At 40.3% G+C, this 25,147-nt stretch overlaps 2 protein-coding genes across 3 annotated transcripts in view; both read left to right on the top strand.

Moving 5' to 3' along the window:
- Positions 1-21,461, top strand: part of ACSL4 (acyl-CoA synthetase long chain family member 4) — a 35,556-nt gene extending 14,095 nt beyond the window's left edge. Inside the window, exons 2-16 of one of the 2 annotated variants that reach the window (XM_027716537.2) lie at positions 3,595-3,641; positions 5,899-6,412; positions 6,711-6,888; positions 7,546-7,655; positions 7,746-7,884; positions 9,136-9,286; positions 10,425-10,548; positions 10,995-11,066; positions 12,726-12,865; positions 13,319-13,491; positions 13,680-13,754; positions 13,981-14,172; positions 14,688-14,802; positions 15,506-15,663; positions 17,485-21,461. In XM_027716537.2, coding sequence (XP_027572338.1) covers positions 6,062-6,412; positions 6,711-6,888; positions 7,546-7,655; positions 7,746-7,884; positions 9,136-9,286; positions 10,425-10,548; positions 10,995-11,066; positions 12,726-12,865; positions 13,319-13,491; positions 13,680-13,754; positions 13,981-14,172; positions 14,688-14,802; positions 15,506-15,663; positions 17,485-17,642 — 2,136 coding nt within the window. In that variant the 5' untranslated portion in view covers positions 3,595-3,641; positions 5,899-6,061 and the 3' untranslated portion in view covers positions 17,643-21,461. The remainder of the gene's footprint in view (positions 1-3,594; positions 3,642-5,898; positions 6,413-6,710; positions 6,889-7,545; positions 7,656-7,745; positions 7,885-9,135; positions 9,287-10,424; positions 10,549-10,994; positions 11,067-12,725; positions 12,866-13,318; positions 13,492-13,679; positions 13,755-13,980; positions 14,173-14,687; positions 14,803-15,505; positions 15,664-17,484) is intronic. The other variant, XM_027716541.2, reaches the window with a different exon arrangement.
- A 3,001-nt stretch (positions 21,462-24,462) lies between these two features.
- On the top strand, positions 24,463-25,056 carry KCNE5 (potassium voltage-gated channel subfamily E regulatory subunit 5). Its single transcript, XM_027716562.2, has one exon. It carries the CDS (start codon positions 24,534-24,536, stop codon positions 24,840-24,842), a length of 309 nt encoding a protein of 102 aa, XP_027572363.1. The 5' UTR covers positions 24,463-24,533; the 3' UTR covers positions 24,843-25,056.
- The last annotated feature ends 91 nt before the right edge of the window (positions 25,057-25,147 follow it).

Genomic DNA, 25,147 nt, shown 5'->3' with positions numbered 1-25,147 from the left:
TTTTTCTTGAAACCAAAAATAAATTTGATCTCTATTAGTAGCTAAGTAAAACATTGTATTAACTACTTTTTAAAAAGCAGTAAGAGAAACATAATTTCCAAATATACTTGTGGTTTTGCTATTTCAAATAGAATGTATATATTTAAACAGGGAGCATCGACTTTCATCAGAATCCACTATAACTGAGCTTCCCCTCTCCCTGATTTTGGGCCATTGGTACTGGTATTTACACTGTACAAACACAGTGAGAGCTCTCAACTCTCAGGGTTTGAGCTACTACTGTAGTGCCAGAGCACAGAGGTACTTCTGAAAGTTGGTTAGGTTATCTCTGGAGTTTTCACTGGCCTTTGTGATCTACCAAATGTGCAAGAGGAAAATACATAGAAATCTGCTTGTGAGAAAGTAAGAAAAATTGGACTCATGAACCTTTTTTCTACCATGAGTAACTTGCACTAATATTGGTGGAGTTTGTTTTCATAAAAACACCGACGTGATGTAAAAACTGAATCATTTCCTTTAGGTTTTTTTCTTTCAGTCTCTCTAACCCGAATTGCATTGTAATTAGCCACAAGATACTTATCTTATTGCTATTTCATCACAGTCTTCTAAGCTGTAGAAATGTTCTATCATTCTTGTGTGTGCCAGGTATAAATCTGGAAAATCAAAACTTGTAGAGAGCCTCACAGTATGCACTCATTTGTTTATTATGCTTAAGTGTGCTGCATCTTCCTGGCGATGTGGTATTTCTCAGTCTTTCTGAAATTTTTTTTTGAAACCCCAGCCTCTTTCAGTCCTAGTACTGGAACAAGTTCAGGATGACTAGATGCTGATGGAGTTCCCTTCCAAAAGCTGACTAACTAATAACTCATGTACTTGTTCAGGTCAACTCAAATTTCCTTTTACTGTGTAAAACCACTTTTCCACTTACGAATTCTGAATGCTTGCTGTGGTTTCCAAAATGTTTAGATCTGCCCAAATGCTAGAGAAGTTCCAGAAACAGTTGTTACTTATTCGTGTGGGATTGTTTTGGAAGATTTCAGAACTTCCTGAATGGAGTCAACCGTGAGTATTTATGCTAAAGTCAGAATTGTGTCTCCATTTGAAGTTGGCAAGAGCTCAGTTGCAAAGGAACCAGACTTCCTCCGGTGTTGTTTTTAAACTGAAAACAACCTGCTTTGCAGATTCCAGTTTTCTTCACAAACTAGAACACTGCCCTTTTCCTGTCTAATGTCATCTTTTTTACTAGATGACTTCCCTAACACAGCGTTGGAAGTAGACAGAAAAAGAAGTTGTGTTTTCTTCTAATCATGCTGTTACATAGTAAATTGGATCCCTGGCAAGCTTTTTAACACCAGCAGAAGGACAATAAGCACTGCTGTTCATATACTTTCAATATTTAACCTTTACAGTGTTTTAGGCTTGGGCTAATTAAAGCCTTTCCTAGTGAAGATAATAATTTGCTGCCTTATTAAACTGCATAGGATAAAATTTCAAGCCACAGGTACTTCTTTAGGTTTTGAGTTACACTTAGAAATTCTAGTAGTGTGTGCAAATGTTAAGTTGATTCTGTTCTGTCTGAGCAGTCAAATGCAGAGAAGATTAGGGCATTTCCTCCTTTCAGAGGAATAAACCATCTCCCTGTCCCCATGCACACTTCTGCTCTTACTTAATCCCATAAGCTTTTGTGACTATTTAAAAGCTGTTTTTCTATATTAAAACAATAACAAAAAAAGCCTGTTGTTTTTAAGTTATCAGTTAAATTAGGAAGAGAGGAGTGTCTCTTGTGTCCTAGAACCTGTGCTTTGATTTCGTTTGTTCTGTGGCCCTGGCTACAGGACGGGAATAGTGTGTTGCATATTTTCTGTCTCTGGAGCTTTTAACTGAGGATATCAGTCAGATTATACTGAGAACATCTCTTCTATCTCTGGCAGTCCATAAAGCACAGTGGCAGTCAGGAGTAAGCTTGGACTACCGAGTTTTGTAAACACCCAGCATGTAAAAGCCATAAGGAAAACATTACCTCACCAGTGAGGTTTGCAGTATGAACACTGAAACACATCACTGCAAATGGTAAATGAACTCTAGACCACTCTAGCAAATTTCAAAATTGCTAGAAGCTTTTTCACCTGAGGAAAATCCTTTGGAGATGCTGAAAACCCAACTATCTGGGAGAGAAACTGCATCTCCTCTTGTTAGGTTTGGGGTTTTTTTGCAGTCACCCCTGACGCACACAGGTCGCTCTCACAGGGAACATGGATTTCCTGCATCGAGAGCCTGGAAGCTGCTGTTTCCAAAATAGCTAGATAAGGACCTCAATAGGCTAGTTATGTCCAACAGTTAAGAGAAATAATGATCTTTGTAAGTCAGTAGAAAATATCGCATATTCTAATTATTGTAGTATTAAATAGTAGTTCTATTTTGATACTGTGAAATTTGTCATGAGTGCCAAATTGTCTTTCATTTGTAAAGAATGGGAAAGTTTACTGAGAACATAACTGCTGTATTTTAGTAATATGTAGTTGTCTTGCCTTGATGGTGCATTGATGTGAACATTGCGTCTCATCTTTTCTCTTAAAGTCTAATTAAACTTAAATGGGATATTGAAGGCATAAGGGGTAATTTGAATAGCTAAGTTTGGCTTCTAACCAAATAGAATTGGTACTTTTGCAAGTTGAGTATGTCAGACTGTTATGCATTATATTTAAAATATGATGAATATTTATTTAGCATGAGTTTGGGATGGTCCTGTAATGGATCCAAATCTTATACAGCCACATGCAAGTGCCAGTAACACTAAAAACACTCTAGCACCTCTCTTTTATTTCACATTTCAAGAGAAAATGTTTGTAAGAGAATTTTGCAAGGGACATTTAACTCAGCTTCAGTCTGTAAAATTGATTGAAATCTTAGATTTATGGGGAAAGCTATTAAAACATAACCAGGTTAAATATCAGTTAAAACTTTCTGTATGTAAACACCCAGTAGTCAAAGAGAATGATTATGCTGTGACTTTTTGGAGCCTTATCTCTGCAGTTACACACAGCCATCTTTTATTCACTGGTCATGGGACCAGTGAGGCCTCTCTGCCCATATAACCATGCTTTTGTTCTGGAAACTCTTCTCTTACCTCAACACCCAAAATCTACTTCATGTTTCTCATGCCTCCCTTGGGCAGTGTGTGTGCCATGGGGAGCCCTGAGTTCATGTTTCTACTGATACTCATCTATCAAGGATGAGAAAGGTCTTGTTTCTGCTTTGAGACTGAAGAACGGACCATATGGAATATAAAAGTCTCTTTCTTGTCTTTTTTTTTTTAATTAAATTATATTAAGCTGCTGTTCATATCTTTATTCAGAACATGTTTAAACTTGGGGGTGGAGGGGGAAGGGATAGTGTCCCATAAAAGTTAAACTACTTTTTGAGTAGCTTGGTCTCTATCTGTACAATGTAGTTTGGAAGCCTAATCTTTTCCAATAATGCAGTTGCTCTCCTCTTGTATGGGTTGTGTTTGGAAATTCTAAAGATTCCTCCTTTCTGCAAGGCAAAAAAATTCCCAACCTCTAATATGTTCTTTTTTTCCTTTCTTTAATATAGATTTAATTGACACTGAAAAAACCTCAGTCAGCACAGTCAGATCCCTTGTAAGTACTCCTGTGTGTGTGTGTGTGTGTGTGTCAGCTTTTACATGGGCTCAAGGGAAAAAGCCAAGGTTGTCTTTTTGGGACTCAGTTTTTCCAGCTGATGTCTGTTAAGAATTACAACCGAGTTTTGTCAGGATAGAAACATGACTGTTTTAAATGATTACAAATATATATGAATTAGCTAAGTTTTCTGTTTTTATAAACACTTCCAAAAGTAATTCAAATTAACTTGAAATTCCAAAATGAAAGAAATGCAACCTTCCTGAATTAACCAGTTCTGGATTATTAGCCAGCAGTTTTTCATCAGTAGGGCAACTTGGGACCAAGCTCCTACTGAGCCTAAAGAAAAGCTGTGGTACTATCTCACTATGTTAAATAGTTTGCAGTAGTCAGACAACTCTGCTTTTTATCCAAGTCACTGTGCCTGGTCATATGCTTTTTGTTGGAAGGTGAGGAGCAGTGAGAGTTCTCCATGGGGATTATTTTTTAGTGTTATGTCTAACCATGGGCGTGCACTGACATTTCCATACTGTGTCTCAGTGCCATGGCTGGATTCTGTTTGCAGTACAAGCTCAAGTGCTGTGTTTGGAGCACTGAATTAACTGAAATGATTTGTAATATAAACCAATAGACCTTCATTTTAGAGAACTGGAGCTTAGGGAAATAAAATGATCTCTCTTCTGCTGAGGTTGATGATGATGAAGTTAGTCATGAACAAGCATGTATGTTTTGAAGAGAATGTAGCATTCATCTTTTTTTATAAAAAGATATCTGAAGAATACTTTTTTCCAAACAAGTCTGAGCTTAGTTTATCTTAGCTTAGTTTATTATATTATCATTCAATAGTAATTTTATTATGTAGATGTAATTACAGAAATTAATGTGGTGGTCATGTTAAGTATCTGCAGATCTCTTAATCTTACATTACATTAAATGCTGTTGATATTGGCTACGACACAACTGCATGTGTTGGGATTCTTATTATAAACCCCAACAGCCTATTAACAGATTTCTGCTAACACTATCAGCAGCAGTTGTCTTGTTTAACCTGAAATGTTAATTGTAGCCTCCCTCATCACCTGAGGGTGGCAAATATATTAATAAAGGTGTATTTTGAGGTGTGCCCACGTTCTTTTAATTCTTGATGGAGCCCTGAAAGTTTCCCTCTTCTCATCCCTTCTGTTTATCAGATTGTGCCCATGACAGCCTGGGACTGGGATAAGTGTCAGTGTTACTGAGGTGCTGCCCTTTGGTCAGTGCCCCTCTCCTTTTATTTCCCCACTGTGGCAGTGTGGGATGTGTTGCAGGCCATGTTTGTGTGCCAGCCAGATGAAGACAATAACCTATATCTCTCACATGCCAGTGCAGGCTAGTTACAGGCCAGTGCTCTGGCCACAGCTGGGATTTGCTGTGATGCTTTTGTTTTTCTGCCACTTGCCTTCAGTCTTTATTCAGGGCCAGTTCTCCATAATGAGGAAAGATTTCTGACATGCAGACAAAATCTTGCCAAATTGTGCTTTTTTTTAAAAATTGACTTAAATTGGTCAAATTTGATTCCATTTTCCATACCTGGAGTTTGAAATGCATGTACCGAAGCAGTTTTTGAAGTTGGAAAAGCAAATCTGTGTAATCCCTTTCCAAGAGTCTGACATTGAAAAGTAAGAGATCAGGAATGGAGTTGCTGGGGCAAAGTTAATAAAGCAGTTTTGGAATATTATGTAGTTTTTAGATTACAACATGTAGACTTTTGAGGACTCTATCAAGATACCTTGTAATATATGAATATAAGTTGATGTAATATTTTGAAAAGCAGTAAAGCAATCTACTGTATCTTTTCTCTGTAGTACAAATATTTAGGGGAAAACAAGCATTGACCTTTCCCATAATTACGCAATTGGGGCATTACTCACACAGCTTTAACACAGTATTTTGATGTGAAGGACAGAATTATCTCAACAGCCTTGAACTATTCAGAGACAGTGGGGAAAAGTCTGTGAAAAGTAAAGATTTGTGGATGCAAGAAGCAAGTATGGAAAAGATTGACCCTCTTTCATCCCCAGAGCAGTACAGTGCTCTATTGTGCAGCATACAGGCCTCTTAAATCGGTTACTTCAGTCTCCTTTGTCTTGATGCTTTTGAAGTGAACTCTTAGAAGGACTAAAACTAATGAACTGACTGTAATATTACTAATATTACTAATTTAATTATTTTTCTTTTTTTTTCCTGCTCTCTGCTTGGCACTGGTCTTCACCCGCAGGCGTCCACTGTTGGCTCTCAAAGGTTACTAAAATTTTAGCAGCTGCTGTGAACCAGACCTAACCTTCACGTGCTGTTGCTTCTCCCCACACCCCACTGTGCTGCTGCTTTGCTCTTGCCTGCTTCAGAACTTCATAAGAGAGTTTCTTTTTTAAATAGCCACAATGAAACTTAGGCTAGAAGTGTGTACCATTCTCTTGCTGCCTGTGTACTTGTTAATCTCCTTGTACAGTATGCTGGTATTTATTCCGTGGTATTTTCTTACCAATGCTAAGAAGAAAAAGGCTATGGCAAAACGGTTAAAAGCCAAACCCATCTCGGACAAACCTGGGAGCCCCTACCGCTCTGTCACTCATCTGGACTCACTAGCAAACATCAACATTCCTGGAGCAGACACCTTGGACAAGCTGTTTGACCATGCCCTTGCAAAGTTTGGGAAGAAGGACTGTCTTGGAACCAGAGAAATACTGAGTGAAGAAAATGAAATGCAACCAAACGGAAAAGTGTTCAAAAAGGTAAAACTTACAGTTTTGTACTTAATTCTGATTTGCTTTTGAGCTGCTTTGCATCTTGCCTCAATAATGCATAACTCTTTAGAGTTCTTCTTCAGTTATCATCTTATAAACCATCCATGTGATGGTAGTTAAAGAATAACAGAATACAGGATGCACTATTTATTCTACTTCAAGAAAAATGAAAGCAACTTTAACGAATGGCAGTGTGTGCTTATGCTGTTATGCACCAACTCACATAAGCTGGTAGAGCTGTACCAGCAGCTTCTTGTCATCAAAATTCATTGTTTTTCCTCACCAGTTAATTTTAGGAACTTACAGATGGTTATCCTATGAAGAAGTAAATGAGAAAATGACTCGCCTGGGGAGTGGACTGACAGCCCTGGGTCTGACCCCCAAGAGTACTGTTGTCATATTCTGTGAGACCCGAGCAGAATGGATGATTGTAGCTCTGACCTGCTTCAAGTACAACTTCCCTCGTGAGTGCTCAACTTGCTTACTTCTGATGTATTTTAGAACCATTTCTCAGCACTGGTTTGGCTTTAAAGTATTTTGACTCTGCCAGTCTTGTCATTGAAGGTGTAAGAATTTCATAAACTTCCTCCGCTGATGGTCTGGTTCTTACAAGTTTTCAGTGTTCTATGTGTTGTGGAGATCCCTGAAATTACCTTGCTCATACTGTTTTTTATGATCTTATTGTAGCAATGTTCTAGATGTTAGAATGACAGAACAGCACAGTTACTATTCAGGGTTTTTTTTAAAATACTCTGAAGATGTCAGTAGTTGCATTTCTCCCCCCAAAATGTTATTAAGAGCATTGCTCAAAGGCCTCCGAAACAGTGACAGGCTTGGAGCATCAACCACGTCTCTAGGAAGCCTGTTCCAGTGTCTGACCACCCTCTTAGTAAAGAAATGCTTCCTGTACAACTGTCCTCCTTGTTCCAGAGGTCTCTCGTGCCGTAAAATTTCTGACATGGGAAAATTAAAAGCTATTTTATTTCCAAATTAGAAAATTCCCAGTTGAGCTAATAATAACTGCACCCTCCTGCAGCGCTTCCCAGGAAGCTAAAGCAAGAGCTCTTGCATTTAGTGTTACTTTAACCTGTCTCTCATATCCTCTGCCCTCACTGGGACAGTTGTCACTCTGTATGCCACCCTGGGTGAAGAGGCAGTGACCTATGGCCTCAACGAGTGTGGAGCATCATATCTGGTCACGAGTGTGGAACTTCTTGAGAGCAAACTTAAGGTAATTTGGTACCAACTTCACCTGATATAAGCAACCCTAGAATAATTTTACAGAGCAGACAGTGCTAAAAGTGTCATTTCTCTTCTATAGACTGCACTGCCACAAGTCTCCTGTCTGAAACATATCATTTATGTGGACAAGAAGACTATCAATAAATCAGAATACCCTGAAAACGTGGAGATCCATAGTATGCAGACAGTGGAAGAGCTGGGAGCCAAACCAGAAAACTGTAAGTGAATCACTTCAGAGAGGACTAATCAGAACAGTGTTAGCAGTGAAATCAGACCTGGGGTAAGAGGGATGTGTAGCAGAAAACCCCCCATCTGTGCAGGTGTCCAGCAAAAGGCAGTGGCAGATCATCAGTTCATTCTCTGGCTCCCTTTAAATAAACAAAAAATTTGCTAGATCTCTTTTGTTTAAGTGTCAGATATGTCAGGATAAAACTTCATTTTTAACTTCTAAACCATAATCAGAATAATTTAAGACTCCACCTTTGTTTTAGGAAATTAAATGGAATCCAGTGCAGTGTTGCATTTTTTTGCTACCCTTACCTTTTATTCATCTTATTTTCACTACTTTCCTAAGAAAAGAGGAGAAAGCACTCGAAGGACTTTTTGGTTGGTTGATTTTGTAGGGTTTTTTATTGGCTCAGAAATGTCCATTGTCTTAACCAAGCTGTAGCTAAAAAGGCACCTTGGGCTAGAGGAATAACCATTACATTCCTTGCTCTATTGGGCAGCCAGGAGTGACTGTAAATATAAGGAAGGAAAACCCAATCCTGATGATCTGTTTTCCTTACATCAGCAGTCTGTACTTAGCCTCATCTCCTCTCTCTTGAATAAAGGAGGAGATAAACTGGCAAATGAGCTTTGGGAAGCACAGACTCCTCACAGCTGCTTATCTCTGATCAGCCTGAGGTGCTGATAGAGACCAGCAGTGACCCTGAGGGGTGTTGTTTTGTTGGGTTTTGTCCCTAAAAGACCTGCTTCCTTGTAGAGATTGTGAAAGCCATGAAAGCTAATGATTTTCATCCTAAGAATGAATGTCAAGGGATTAAAACAAAAATCAAAAGTGTTATAAGCTTACTGCCTTCCACTAACCTGTTTCTCTCCAAGACAGTATTTATCTCTTTTGCTGCCCTTGACAGATTTAGTTGGTCTTCAGAAGGCCTCTTCCATGAAACTTTCAATCAGCTATAAGCCATAATGACAAAAGCATCACCCAGATTGTGTAGATGCCCAAATTTTCGTAATCCTTTTAAAATCAGCCTTCCCTCTCTTACTCTTAAAAACAGACCACTGTTCTCTCCAGCACTGACTTCTGCCTCCCCCACTGACCATGCAGCAGCACAGGGTGCTTGTCTTGGATGGAGCACCTGCTTCACACTGACTACAGACATTTTCACATTGATTGATTAATTACAGAAATAATTTAGAAAGTAGATAAGAATTAATAACAGTTTTTCTCCTGTGTTTTTTAGCAAGCATTCTGCCAAGCAGACCTGTTCCTACAGACTTGGCTTTAGTAATGTACACCAGTGGCTCTACTGGAAGACCCAAAGGAGTGATGATGCAGCATAAAAACTTAATAGCTGGAATGACAGGACAGTGTGAGAGGATACCTGGACTGGGGTAAGAAACAGTTGTGTATGGAGAAGTAAAACAGAACCTCCAAAAGTATGCAAATTTAGAGAGAGGCTGCTGCTGGCATTGTGTGTTATCAAGTTTGTTCATTTTATTGTGAGTCCACTTCTCTAATTTATAAGAAATATGTCTTGTGTTTGTGAATTTTCCCTGTTTGAAAAGTATGCCCTTTCTGGCTCCTTTCTCACATGCTTTTGCTACTTTTTTTTATTACTCTTAGTCAGTGATGGATTTTTGCACTTTTGAGCATCACAGGATGCCACTGGATAAGGAGATTCCTCATCTAGTGCAACTTGGGGAATTTTTTTTAGACACTTTCAGGCAGCTCGAATGGGTGTAGGAAGTATGTCAGAGCCCACCACTTCCACTGACCTACAGACACCACTGTTGGGTGGCTCATGCACATGCTGCAGAATCTGCTCAAGTACAGTGCACTGAAGGAGCAGAAGAGTAATAAATTGTGTGTTGATGATAGTAAAACCAACTGCAAGTCCCCTCACATTAATGTTTTGAGGAAATTTTTCATGGCAGTGGGTGTGTTTGTGTGTGCATTCACAAAGGGTTCAATAGCTGAAATGAGCTATGTTGCTAAACTCCTTTTATGAGAGGATACAGACCCAGTTCTGACTGTATGCTGGAAGCTTCTGTTCAGTGACAGCTAGAAATGTCTTGTTGAGAAGTCTCTGAGCAGTTACTTCCTCAAATAAGCCTCAGTGCTTCAGTGATAAGCCCTCTTCCTAGAAATGTATCTTAGAAGAAGATGACTGACAGGGTTTTGTCATCATTGGTCATTATTTTAAAATATAGAGATTTCATCCTTAATTTCATAACTGGAATGAAATCTCCCAAAAGGAGAGGAAATAGCAGTGAAGCACTAAGGAACCTTTATGTTTCCTAGAAAACAAGGCAAATCCTGTAATTCATACTGATTTCAGTAAGGTCATATCTCCCCCTTTTGTTTCCATACTGTGGCTGAAATCACATCCTTCTTGTGTGCAGAAGAATAAGCCTTACTTGTGATCCAGGTCTTTCAAAAGCAATAACTAAGCACACAATAAAACTGTTAAACAGTATTTTCAGTCCATTTGTGCCTCATGGTTAATTGGGTGACCCTTTCCTTTCCTAGCCCCAAGGACACTTACATTGGTTACTTGCCTCTGGCCCACGTGTTAGAACTGACAGCAGAAGTTTCCTGCATCACGTACGGCTGCAGGATCGGATATTCCTCTCCACTCACTCTCTCGGATCAGGTGAGGGGTGGCAGAGTCTCACTTAATCAGTTCTTTATCCAGTTATTGCAGATCTTCTATTGAGCCCTTTGCCTTTTTCCATTTAACAGTTAAGATAAATAAGAGCAAATTAAGCCATAAAAGAGGTGTCTGTATGTTTTGCTGGTATAGAAATTTGCATCAGGCAAAACAAAGTCCCAGAGGAAGATGGAGGAGAAAGCAACTACTAGAGGGAGGAAGTAAGAGAAAGATAAACAAAGTGAACTTGTAAAACATCTAGTATTTTGGTTGAAGTAGTTCTTAATTGTTACTCTTTCCATCACAATGGGGGGAAAAATTACGCAGGAACAGGGGAAGAGATTTATACAAATCACCTGATAATATATCTCCCTCTTTTTTTAGTCCCTCAGTTTTAAAGAGCTGTTTGGTTTTCTGCTTCATAAATTGACATTTTTTTTTAATTACAGTCAAGTAAAATTAAGAAGGGAAGCAAAGGAGACTGCACCGTACTTAAGCCTACACTGATGGCAGCTGTGCCTGTAAGTATGCAGAAGCAGATATGTTTAGCAAAAAAATTATGTTTGCTATCTTTTTCATGCTAGAAAAGTCTATTTACTAGTATGTTTTTCTCTTCACATGAAAGTAACTGTCACTATTAGGAAAGAGCAGAATACAGACATTCCAGTTGTCTTTGGTTGAACTGAGTGCTGATGATGCAGATCTGTACTGAAGAGTCTCTACTAAAGTCAAGACCCTTTTTGATCCAAACCTGTAAATGTCCTTCAGAAGTTGCAAGTGGTGTTTTACTGGGCTACTGATGCAGCACAGAAAGCCTTTGACAGTCACAGTCTGGAACTCCTTTTTCCATAGGGACAAAGCAGGGTGGCTTTGGCCAACATGGACACTTTAAGGACATGGGCAGTTGGCTGTCACAGACTCAGGCTGTGCTGCCATAGTTTTTGGGGTGCTCAGTCTCAGCTGCTTGTCTTCAAGGTAACACTGAGGCTGAGTCTCTCTTGCTTTCTCAGGGTAAGCAGGACAGGCTTAATCTCTTAGAAGCAAAAATGATCAGGAGACTGTAACTCCTATTGCTTCTGTAGCTCATGCTGCTCTTTGAGTGACCAGGCTCCTGCATTCCACAAGGTTATGGTGCTATCCAAAAAAATCCACAAATGTTTGTGTCTTTGTAATGGAAAAACCTTCCTCATGTGTCCTGGAATCACATGTGCTGCTTTTGTGATCTTATCACATCTGTGGCTCATGAGACTGGTAGCACCAGCTGTTGCCACATGGTGGTGGTGAGTGAGTAGGAGGATTTAATCTCATTTAAGAACAGAGAGTTTGGGTTGGCTTTGGTTGCTTTGCATCTTAGAATAGCCAAGAGTTTTAAAATCAATTACTTGCATTTTTTTTGTTTTATAAAATGCTAAGCATATGTAGCAGCTTGGTCTCTTTCTTAATAATTAACAGAGTGATAATTAATATGTCTGAGAACCCCAGCCTGCTGGAAAATATCCATTTAAATTTATTTCATGAGGAGAAAGCACGTAAATACTTCAAAGCATTGTACTCCAAAACAAAGGAGCCAGTCTTTAAACTTCTATTAAATACTTCATCAGTCTGAAGACTATTTTAGGTTCTGTGTATTTTAGTGATCATAAGGTTATTATTTTAATGGAAATTAATCTCTCCTCTGTGACAAAATTGTGGTGTTTTTTTGGCAGATAACTTGAATTACTGCAACCACGTTGCTTTGAAAGTTGAAAAACAATCTTGGAAAAGGAAATGGTGAAATGAAATCTCTTGGTTCATTCCCCTGCACTTGCCAATTGCTGTGGATAAAGTACAGCCTCAGGACTCCTCAGCACGATACATCTTGCATAGAATATACCAGCCTTTAGCAAAGAGATTTACCTAAACTTGAATTCAGAATTTTCTAAGCCAGTTTGTCACAGTTTAAGTACAGGTTAAGGTGTAAATAGCACTGAGCTGTGGTGGTCTATAAATTGACTGATTGATCACACATTGCTCTTAAGCACTGCCTAACCAATGGTGCAGATATTTTTCACTCTTATTATCCATTGCAAAGGAAGAATAATATGGGGGCTTATTTATAGCATAACATGGACTTTAATTTACACATGCTAGTTTACTACTCCTTGTGGTAATTTTCCTTTCATTTTTTTAACTCTTTGTAGGAAATAATGGACAGAATTTATAAAAATGTCATGAGTAAAGTTCAAGAGATGAACTATATCCAGAGAACTCTGTTCAAGATAGGCTATGACTACAAATTGGAACAGATCAAGAGGGGATATGATGCACCCCTGTGTAACATGTAAGTATTATTCACAATCCAAGTGTACCTTTTGCATTGGGATCTGTTAAGACAGTTTAAAAGAAGGATCATCTGAGCTATCAGACAGTTCTCATCCAACGTGCAGATACCATCTAATGACTAACTGAAGTAATCCAAGTTCTTACTGGAAACGGATATTTAATGGTAGAAATGACTAATCTTCCCAACAGCTGACTAGTTAGTTTTCATTGGATTGCATTTTTTTTTGTAATAAATTTGGAATGTTTGTTTAGTTAAGCTACAGGAATTCTGCCTCTTCAAGTGTTACACAAGAGATAACGGGGTTTGATTCGCTCTCTTGTCCCTACTAAAATCTGTGAATAAGTTCATTTTTAAGGCGTTTCCAGATAGGAAGGAAGGAAGAAGGTTTGTGTGTCTTTTATAAAAGTGAGCTGAGTGAATAATTTTTAATGCTTCTTTCCTCCTTTCAAGACTATTGTTTAAAAAAGTAAAGGCCCTGCTGGGAGGGAACGTCCGTATGATGCTCTCTGGAGGAGCACCACTCTCACCTCAGACACAAAGATTCATGAACATCTGTTTTTGCTGTCCTGTTGGTCAAGGCTATGGACTAACAGAAACTTGTGGAGCTGGAACCATTACAGAAGGTAGTTAAAGCACTTCTGGAAATACATAATTTAAGATATAGATATGTATGTATGGGGGTTTGAGGGATTTTTGTGAAGTCCAAATAGCTGTAGTTCTTAACTGCAGTAAAGCAATGTGAGATAAGCTACGGCCTGTTTATATTTCAAATAACAAAAAACCTTCTGTTCTTTGTTGTTCTCTTCCTAAGTTGCTGATTACAGCACTGGCAGAGTTGGAGCTCCTCTTATTTGCTGTGAAATAAAACTGAGAGATTGGCAAGAAGGTGAGAGTATTAATTGTGTTGATTTCAGAGTAACTAATTTAGCTCCTGCCTAGCTGGTTTCTTTGCCTGCCTGCTTAGCTAGAGGTAGCATATGAAGTAATTGTTCTTTATCTTTTTTAACATGATCAATTAGTGTGTTTTAACTTCAAGCTGACATTTTAAAGTATTTTCTTGGCAACAGAATATATATATTAAAAATAATTATGTGGGACTTGGTTCTTTTCAGGGGGTTATACTAATAAAGACAAGCCTAATCCTAGAGGAGAAATTGTAATTGGTGGACCTAATGTCTCAATGGGATACTTTAAAAATGAAGAGAAGACAACAGAAGAGTTTTCCATTGATGAGAACGGTCAGAGATGGTTCTGTACAGGAGACATCGGGGAATTCCATCCCGATGGGTGTCTGCAGATCATAGGTGGGCCTCAGGTTTGGATATTTTAATATATTACAAGATACTGACTAAACATAAGCATGCTATTAATGCTCTTGGCTTTGCCAGGACTAACCTACTTAAGGTTATTTGCTTGCAGAGTCACAGTGTAAAACACATTTCCAAAAGTCCTCACAGCTGTAGTAATGGAAGTGATGCCATTTTCTGTGACATTATCACCGTCTAGATTTAGCACATGGACTTTAAAGAATAAATGTAAGATTAACTTTTGTATTAATTACCAGTCTTTAAAAGGAGAGTCCTCATCACTTTCTTGCAACCTGTGTGACAAAAAGTGTAGTGCTATATAGACTTTTTTACAGAAGTTTTTACAAAGTTGGCAGCTATTAGCTGCTTTAACATTTTAGTAAGATGCTTTAATTAATGTTTGTGCATAGCATTGCACAAAATCCATCTATAGTGGCTTTGGAAATGAGTCTGTGGTAATGCAAAAGTTTACATGAAACAAGCTTTTCTTTTTCCCTTCCCCTGACTCCTAGATCGTAAGAAAGACCTGGTAAAGCTACAAGCAGGAGAATATGTATCTCTGGGCAAAGTAGAGGCAGCACTGAAGAACTGTCCATTGATTGACAATATCTGTGCTTATGCCAAAAGGTAAGAGTGGTATTAATTCAGAAACTCCATTCAGACTGAACACGAAATGCAGGCTCTGATCACTTCTGATGCAACGCTCTGGTTTTCCGTGGTTTCCACTGAACAACCCCCTCCACCAGAATGCAAGTTCCAAAGAGTATTTCTGAAGTAGCACAGGTTCCCAGGTTCCCTAAAAGCTGAAGAAACGAGCAGTTTTTCTTTTGGCATTTCACCTATCCAAATCCACTCAGTTCTATCCCATCCCTTCCCTAAACAGGCATCATTATATTTAGGATGTGTTTTGGTCTTCTGTCAGAATACCAGTGAAAAGTTAATCTGGACACTTTGCACCTAATCCAAAGCTTTCCAGTGAGTTTTGGAAGTGGTCCTGGTCTCTCCTCTCCCTCCCCTCAGTTGAAAACACTACATGAGGGGGAACTGCAGAGAACTGGCTGAGCACCAGGTTTAGCTGGGAAGCTAAACTGAGATGTGCATATGTAAAACACACAAAACCTGATTCTGATCAAAGCCAACATTGTAAACCAGCTTCCTGTTAAGCCATGAGTTGTGAAGACTTACTGTACAAGAAGGATTGTGTATGGGGGAGTAACTCAAGGTCAGAGAGCTCTGGGCATCTGTGGCTGTAACATCAGCTAATTTACTCCCTGAAATGGAAGTCCTGACTGGATCTGTTTTCCTTCCTTCCCTTGCCATCCCTGGGCAGTGACCAGTCTTACGTGATCAGTTTTGTGGTTCCTAATCAGAAGAGGCTGATGGCTTTGGCTGAGCAGAAAGGCATCAGTGGAACCTGGGTGGACATTTGTAACAATCCAACAATGGAAGCGGAAATACTGCGAGAGATTAAAGAAGTGGCAAACAAGAGTAAGTAACAGAGCACGTGGTGCTGGCCAGTCTTGTGGGGCTTACCCAGCAAAAACTGTAAGTTATCCTCACTAACTGCTCCTCCTTCTTCCAGCTTCTCTCTATCTGCCAGAGAGTAATAGTTTAATCAGAGGCAAAGATCACATGAAATTGTTGCCTATTATCCCAGGAATTTACATACTTTTTGGTCCTATTAATGACTTTATTTTTTGTATTGCTTAAAAAATATCTGAAGGTTTTTTTCAGCTAAATTCTAGAGACAAGTTCTTCGCCTAATACAGTTAAAATAAGGCCCAAAAGAACTGTCAATTTGGAAAAAAAGTTACAGGATATTTGCTGGTAAGGAAACAAGTTAAGCAAGATATTTCAAAGCTTTTTTTTGCCACACAGCTTTGTTTCCTACAGCTTTGAACAACCACAACCCTTGTGGTTGTAATGGCTTGAAAGCCTGCTATTTCTTGCTGTGGTATTGATTAATCAGAAGTCTCATCAATCCTTTAGGGGGCCAAAAAAATAAATAAAGCAACTGGGGAAGAAAGTCTCTGAAGCATTTGGCACCTCATACAAGGAAGCAGTAAAAGCTGGACTTAAGCACAGGCTAAGCACTGCCTCTCTAACTGTACAGAGGAGAATCTGCCTTTTGAAAATGAGAAAACAAGAATGAAAGGCACTATTAAGTCCTGCCTTTAAAAATAAGATAAATCAATCTGTAGGTCTTAGGTTTGGGTTTAAACATTTTAATCCATGTTTTTCTGTCATGAGTCAGGCAAATTACTATCTTTATAGCTTTGTACTCAAACCCTTTGCTTATATGTTCTTTGTACCTTCTGGACAGTAATCTACTATTGAGATACAATTAGTTTATGTGAAGCCTTTTTCCAAAACTATTTTAAAGAGGTCGTTCTCATTCTTAGTGGAACATAAAGCAACTTCCTCATGAGCAGACACCTGTCTGAGTGAGAGGCAGCAGTGCATTGGTACCAGCCGAAGTTAGAGAGGCAGAAACGCTCCTGGGTCCCGCCTCTGCTGCCCCCCGGAGGCTGTGCTGGAAATTCAGCTGCCAGTCCATGTCCGTAGGATCGCATTCCCGGCCTACAAACAGGAGCTGATAGCAAACTCCATCGAGTACTGTGCACATGCAGCAGCTCCCTGCTGTTCCTGCTGCTCCTGCCCTTCCCTGGAGCCTCCTCCTTTGCTCCCCTCTCTGGCCCATTGCCTGGGCAAGAGAGAGAAGCAGCTTTGGCTGCAATGAGGCTGTGCATGTGCAAAGACACTGCTTCCAGCTCAAGGGAAAATAAGTGGCTAATGTAACAAAAATACAGAGAAGTCCCTTTGTTTTGAACTCTAAGTAAACTCCTAGGAATGAGGAATTTGGGAAACAAACATTCAACTATGGAAAACATAGAAGTCCTTCATTACAATTTAAATATGAAGCACATCTAACTAGTCTGAGTTAACCTAGTTATTACTACATTCCTGTAACAAAGACAGAACTGTAGATTTCTCTGTATCCTCTTGTGGCAGTAGCCTCAGAGCTTCAGGCTACACAGGCATTTGTTTCAAGCTTTAGATTTTGCACTGTCACATCCAATGCAAGCTACAAGTACAGTGTATTATTAGAATATTTGCACACTAACCAGCACTCAGCATTGGTGCAGGGTTAAATCTGCCTGTGGCCCTCCTGTAAGGTTATTTCATCAAGTAGGACACCGTTTTATACAAGCTACAGGGCGCTCACCTTAAATTTTTAGGTAGCACAAATGAGTATTTCATTTGGCTTTGTAATCACAGTCATGCTTCTCTTTCTTCTTGTACCTGCAGTGAAATTAGAAAGGTTTGAAATACCCATCAAAGTACGGCTAAGCCCTGAGCCCTGGACCCCAGAGACTGGCTTGGTAACAGATGCTTTCAAGCTGAAAAGGAAAGAACTGAAAAACCATTACCTCAATGACATCGAAAGAATGTATGGAGGCAAATAAAGCAGCTCTGTTGGCCAGGCAGTTGTGCAGATGGTTCTTCTCATGCCTCAGTTCTGGATGTCTGTGTATACTGTAGATATCACACATTCAAAAAACACACCAAATAGGTGACTTTCTGTAATCTCTGTCGAGTAAAACAGAATATCTTAGACTCCAAGTTCGTAATTATTAGAGATTAGACACTGATGGTCTCCATAGAGTTTCATGTGATAATCTCCAGTTTCAAGACAGACATCATTATGTGAAGCAGTATGACCAGGTAATTTTATTATTATTGTTTCTCTAGCATATTCAGACTGCTTGCAACTTCTGTTTAACTCATGCTGAAGTATGATCTATGTTTCAAAGAGTTAAAAATAATGTGATTGTGGTGATTCTTCTGTCATAATAAGACACTTAGCAAAGGAGGAAAGAGGAGTATCTAATGTCTACCCTTCTCCATTTAAAAACAAAACCAACAACATTAGTCAAGAACTTGCTAGAGATCACTAATAACACACTGCTTAAGAATGGATGGGTTCTTCTGCACATCAGTATCTTGATTATTTACAGTGCCTACAACAGAATATAAAGTACACTTACTAAAACAAAGGTGAACTGAAAAGCTTTCTAAAAACAAGTTATATGAAATTTCATTCAAGAGCATTGAATTAACTGTTTCAACTCCCAACTCACCAAACAGATTTTACTCGCCGCCGTATTTTAATTCAAGCAGAGCTTTCCACTGGGACACAGCGTAGAAGAAAACAAAGACTTGTGCTGCTACAGGGGGTACTGATGAGAAATCAGTGCCCAAGTGCAGGATGCAAAACTTGCATCTCAACTGGCAAACAGCAGTGAAACTGAGGGCAGTGGTCTCTAAACAGACTTGAAACTCAGAGGAGTTGTGGTGGGTTTTATTGAGAGGTGGGTGGCGGTTTTGTTTTCAAGGCGCTGATCCTCTAGACCTTCACATGCATGTGAGTAATGGTACAGGTCACCTGTACAGAATTTAGAGGCTCAGGCTTTAAAGGTCTGTCTTTGCTTTATGGAAAGGTATTTCTGTTCACCTTTTAACTATGGTAAGCTTAACAAGGCAACCAGAAACCAGCTGTAGTTTCCCTGTCTAGCGTTGTTTTACTTACAGAAAAGTAATTTGTGGCCAGGGAATTTTTGTTTTATGGAACTTGTAAAAAGGGACAAATCACTCTTTACAGAAATTCATTACAAAAATGTTCTCTTATTAACTGGAAGTCTTAGATGTGAAAGAGTGGGAAGATATAATTTAATAATACTTCATCATTTTTTGTGCCGAATCCTGTACTGTGTCTTCTTTTGAATTGTAACTGAGCTCCTGCATCCCTGCCAGCTCTTCACACTTGAACCATAAGTGCTGTAAAAAGTGAAGGCTCTTGTTACTCTTCTACTTTGCACTTTCTTAGTTGTTTTATATATGTTGCTTACATTTTGTACAGCTGTGGCCCTCAACTGCTATATATTACAAATGCACTTGAAAGTATATATAGATTTCTATTCATAATATTTGTGTTGTGTATATGATGGTTAAAAAGAAAAACTATTTGGTATTGTCACTGTACAGAAAGTAAAAGATTTTGTACAACGCTTCTCGAACACACGAGCTTGCAACTTCAGGGCAAGTTTTTTTCTTTCATTGCATGTATGTGTATTTTTCTTTTTTCCAGTTAAAATAGACTTTGGCAAAAATAAATCATGGCTATATACTCCTCAGCTAAATCATTCCTCCTCCTGGGGACCAACTTGAAACTTCCCAATGCATAACTTTCTCTGCCTAGACCAGAACACTGCCAGCTCATCTTCCAAGAACCCCGAGGGGAAAGAGGAAAAGAAAACGGTATATAAAGCTGACTGTATCTCATTGTGCATGGAACTACAAGAGTCACTAAAAGGAACAAGGAAGTAGCTTTTCTAAAAAAATTAAATTATTATTTTTTTTAAGACACATACAGTTGGTTTACAACAACAGGAAGTACTTCCCATATCAGTAGCAACTTTTCAAATTACTTGGTCCTGGAGCCAGGTTACCAATTTTTCTGTGTTAAAACATGGTCACTATTAAATAGCCTTTAGTCAGCCTGTCAGCATCACAAAAGTGAAGTACATATGAAAAAGATACTTGCACTTGAGTCTGTCAGCAGGCTATAAGACTTTTTTTTTTTAAAGCCATGAATGTATTTATATGAAACGTATTTTATCTTCTGTGTCTTGGTTGACTGAGGATTGCTATTTTAAAAAAATATACATACACAATGTTAACATTTCAGAAATGGAATACAACTTAAATGGTTCAACAAGTCTGTGTTCTGGAAGATCTTTCTGTATTGCACAAGTTGTCTCTAGTTACTGTTCTGTGCCTCCCATTCTGTCTGAAACCAAGCCTATCTTAGAAGGACTTCTCAAAAGCAGCAGCAATGAGTACATGCTACAGATATGAAAAACAAAGCCTCCAGGGGGCCTCATTTTGCTTTTAAGGAATGAACTAAATATGGATGTGCTGCAAAAGGCAATTTGATACACCATCAGCTTTTCAAGCATTTCTAGAGAAGGGAAAGGTTTACATCAGGCTGCCTTCAAACATGGGGTTGTTTGCAAATAAAATAACCTGCAGTTTGGAAAGAACTTTATCCTTCATTTTAATGAATTCTGAATCCTTTTTGTGACAGAGCTTGTGAAGAAGAAATAGAGGATGAGCAAGAATGTATAATTCTTGCCATTAAAAATAAGGAACTGGGATGCAGATGAAGGGATAGTAAATTCCTTTAAAACCATTATGTGATAGTTGCTTTATGCTGTGCTTGGCTGAAAGAACATAGAACATGGGACTGAAGTGTGAGGGAGAGGTTCACGTACTACACGTGAAGGTTCCAGAATGCTCAGAGTAGCTGCAAGTTCTTCAGAAAGCAGGTTCAGAATTTAAAATTATCCTCCTGAGAAACGAATTCAAAGAGAAACAAAAGCCAGTTTGGGCATATCCCATATAAGATTCTATTTAGGCCCCCTACCTCAAAAACCATGGGGTATCCAGAGAAAGACAGAGTATAACTACCTTTTACAGTGGGACTGGAAAGCTTCATCTATGAAGGAAGGTTATAGTTGAGTTTAACTGGCCTGAAGAGGAACGGCACATGACGAGATGAGTAACCTTCAACTCCATGCAACGTTACCCTAGTGGGTAACAGAGAGCCATGGCCACAGAAAGAGGAGGAACAGTTAAGTTTACACAAAGTCACATTTACAATTTGACACAGAACTTTAAAACAATTCCTTACTAAATACTGAAGTAGCTGCCCAAGCTCTCTGCCATTGAAAGTCTTCAGAGCCTCAATGAAGGCTAAATAAAGGCTTTTGAGAAACAGCTTTGGCACGGCCCCTTGGGTGGGGGCTGGCAGAAGAGTCCTGGTCCCTGTACAAAAAACAGCAGTGATGCTGCATGTAACAGGGGTCATTAAATGGCTTGCAAGGGGAAAAGAAGTCTGAACAGGGACAGTAATGAGTTATTCCCTCAGGAGCAAGCGAGGTGATGTTTAACCACCCGGTGCACGTGTAGTGCCCATGATAACACTTGGAGCATGACAGGATGCAGAGCTCTGCCTGCCACCTACACCAGTGCTCTACTGCAGGGCTGGGAAAGGAACAGAACACGAGCTGAGAATGTGGGTCACTAATTTTCAGCCAACCCCCCCCAGATCTACCACATCCCAGAACTATAGTTTCAAAAAAATATGTTGTATTCTAATGATAAATTAGTGATGTTCTGCAATTACATGCAAAACAAGAAATAAATTCTTATTATGTATTTGGTTTTGGCGTGTTGGGGTTTTTGTTTCTTGGCTCTGTTTGGTTTGGGGTTTTTTTGTTTGTGGGGTTTTGTTGTTTTGTTTTGTTTTTTCCTGAGCCTGCCCAATGACTAAGCTCTATTTACATGAGCATAAATAATTTCCCTTTTGAAGGCTAAAATTTACACAGCGGAAGCTTAAAACATAAATCTGGTGCTGCTTTTGCATAAGGTGCCACAAAGGTGATCAGTAAAACTCGCAGTCACTGTTTATGTGGAACTGCAAACACTGCAGAGTAAAACTATGAACTTACCTGGATTAATTAAAAAACAAACAAACAAACCACATTTCCAGGTTACTCAGTGCTGCTGCAAAGTAGATTAGTGATTGCTTTTTAATGTGATGGGATTACAGCGGCCATGGAGGAACAGGGCTGACTGTACTAAACGCACATCTGTACTTGGCCTGTCATTTCATGTATGAACGAGTTTCATATGAACGAGTTCTGACAGAAATGGGGTGATGTTTGCACTATTGCTTTGCTACTGGGAGCTGTAATAGGTAGAATCTTCCTACAGCTTTATTGGGGAAAGACATACTAGAAGAAAATCAAATCCATTCTATACGGATATGGAGTTTTAATGAAGCTGATTATCACAGGTGATCTGTCCAAAACTGTCTTTAGGTGGAAGCATGTAGTCTTGGCATTAGACCAGTGCTAATTAACTTAGACAAGCAGAGCTCTGGGTACAGTGTCTGATCCTCGCAGTTCTCACCTGTGCTTTTAAAGCAAAAAAAACTTAAAAAAAACTAAAAAAAAAAAAGGAAACAAAAAAAAAAAACAACAAAAAAAAAAAACAACCAAACCCCACAACCAAACCCACCCCCCACAGACTGCTGCATTTTCCCCTTGTTCTCTCTTTCTGAAACACCAATAATCTCGCTAATGAACACTAAGAGATGCAGGTCACTGTGTTTGCTACACATGTTTATTCTGCATTTACCCTCATGTGTCTCCTATTACAGAAGTTTGCCCACCACATCTATCTCCATTACCTGTGAACATCCAGACCCTGAGCAGGAATACCCTTCACTCCAAGACATGACCTCATGTCATTAAAATGCTAAAGAAAAAAGATGTCATGTAAGTTTTACTTTTTAAAAATACAGGTAAGGACTATTAGCACTTGGATTTGAAACAGCGCTGGAGTACTACTAACAGCACTGTTGCAACTACAACTTCAGGGAGTGAGTCCAAATGCTGTTCCAGTACTTTCCAAAAAGTCCCAGCCCTGGGAGGTGTTTCCAGGGTTTTTATTTGTTTTAAATAACTAACCTAAACCTTTTCTGTTGGATATAGATCAACCTATTACTTATGGTGCTCCCCCAGGGAGTGAACACGAAGAATAGATGACTGTTCTCTAGAGCTGCCTGCCCTACTTTCTGTCTTCTACGTTGAAGCAAACACAAGCTCTCCCAGTGAGCCTGTTTCTGTGAAATTTAATCAGGGTCATTAAACCAGGGCCCCTGTGTCCCCATGTTCAAAATACAGCACCTGTCCCATCTCCCTATACCCTTTGTGGCAATTACTTCCCAAAGCCTTTAACTTCACCACATCCCAGAACACACTTATGTAATAGTGCAACTCTCACTTGCTGTTTTTTTTTTCCTTGTTGTTTTTAAGACCTGGATCTTGGCTCTGAACACTTGCAGTAGCACAAGACCAATATTGCTGTGAGGAGGGGACATGCACAGGTGGTGACAGTGACTTCTCCAGGACCTCTGCAAACAAACTCTACACCACAACCCAAGCTGAATTTCTAACTAGTCAGTCTGGATCAGTTTTAACCTCCATGCAGCCCCCTCTAAGGATTTACTGGCCAGCAGAGTCCTTCACTTCAGAGGAAAGATGCCAGGAAAATTGTTCACACCAACAAAAAACATACTGTAGAAAAGCAAACTAAAACCTCACACTGTGGAGAAATATCCATCAGCCTCTGGGGTTTGGCTCTCTTGAGATTCTAAATGGATATTCAGCCCTTCTAACTGTAGTAAAAACTATAACCTGCTGTTGAAACTGCACAAGATAAAAACTCTTCTAAATGCTAGTGAGATTGCGAATCTGTAACATGTGCAGCCTCCCTGTTCACCTCTGTGCATAATGATGACTGAATTTAGAGTTACCAGATAAACAACCTGGGAGCAGGGAAAACTCTGAGGCACTCAGGGCATACACAGAATTTAAAAAAAAACAAACACAAACAACAAAACATAACTGTGGGCACAGAGATTTTGGAGGGGAAAAAAAAGAAAACTCACCTGTCTCTTGCAGCACCAACATCTAGCACAGCCACACTGGGAACCACCCAGAGCCCACCCTTTTAACATTCAGGGCTTTCCAGGCCTTTCTGATCAAGGAGCAGACCCTCTTTAGCTGATTGCCAATTGTTTTGATACCCATTAATTCTGCCTCTGGGTATCTAATCACCACAGCTGCTGCTGCTCATGCTCCAGTACTCCACCACCTTTCTTCCCAACACTTCCATGCTTTTCTCTGCTCCATGCCCTTCAAAAGCAAACCTGCTCTGGGAGCCTGCCCAAGGCCTTTGCTGCTGACTGCTGCAGTTTTATCAGCAGGGCACTGGGTGACAGCTCTTGTGCAAGAGAGATTTGGATTAGGTATTAGCAAGAAATTCATTACTTTGAGAGTGGTGAGGCACTGTCAGAGGTTGCCCAGAGAAACTGTGGCTGCTCCATCCCTGGAAGTGTTCAAGGCCAAGCTGAATGGGGATCTAAGGAACGTGGACTAATGGAAAGTGTCCCTGTCCACGGCAGGGGTTTTGAACTGGATAATCTTTAAGATCCCTTCCAACCCAAGCCATTCTGTGATTCTGTGACTAGAACTCGCTCCTACTCGCCCTTATTTTGGCAAACTTGCATTTCCCAAGCACGAAACATCTCGCTCCTGTAACTCAGGGAGCCTGTCGAGCGCTCTGTTTGCCGCGCCGAGGGCCCAGGAGGTTTTGCTCAGCTCTCCGCGTTCCCTCGCAGAGGCAGAGGGAGCTGTGCTCCGCCTCCCGCGGGTGCGGGTGCCACGATGAACTGCAGCGATGCGCGGCGGCTGCAGGCGCTGCTGGGCGCGGTGCTGCGGGAGCTGCGCGGCCACGGCAACTCCAGCGCGGCCCCGCAGGGACCCGGCCCCGGCCCGGGGGCGGACGGCTCGCTGTACATCCTGCTCATCATGATCTTCTATGGCTGCCTGGCCGGGGGGCTCATCCTGGCGTACACCCGCTCGCGGAAGCTGGAGTCCAAACACGACCCCTACCACCTGTACATCGAGCGGGACTGGGGCCCCCGCGGCCCGGGGCAGGCGGCCGAGGAGGGCCCCGAGGGGCAGCGGCTGTGAGAGCGCCGGGACCGGCAGGAGGAAGGGTCTGTCCTGCGAGGACATCGCTCCTGCTGCCCTCCGGCTTGGGACTACAGACAGCCAGAGACTGCGGGGGAAGCGAAACCCACTGCTCTTGTGCAGTCGCACAGCGCTCAAGGCCTGTCGTGCGGTGAGAGCTGTCCTACAACTCTTGGATTCGTTTGTATCGCTTTTTACAATAAACACCCGCATTACCTACTGTGGCCTTTCAGTACTTGAAGGGGGCTTATGAAAAGGAGAGCGAGTTTTTACACGGGCTGGTAGTGATAGGACAAAAGGGAATG

This window comes from Pipra filicauda, unplaced genomic scaffold, assembly GCF_003945595.2.
Source record: "Pipra filicauda isolate LSUMZ 115617 unplaced genomic scaffold, ASM394559v2 scaffold58_size5111680_pilon, whole genome shotgun sequence".
NCBI lineage: Eukaryota > Metazoa > Chordata > Aves > Passeriformes > Pipridae > Pipra > Pipra filicauda.
The sequence above is the reverse complement of the archived record's forward strand: the minus strand, read 5'-3'. Positions and strand labels throughout refer to the sequence as shown.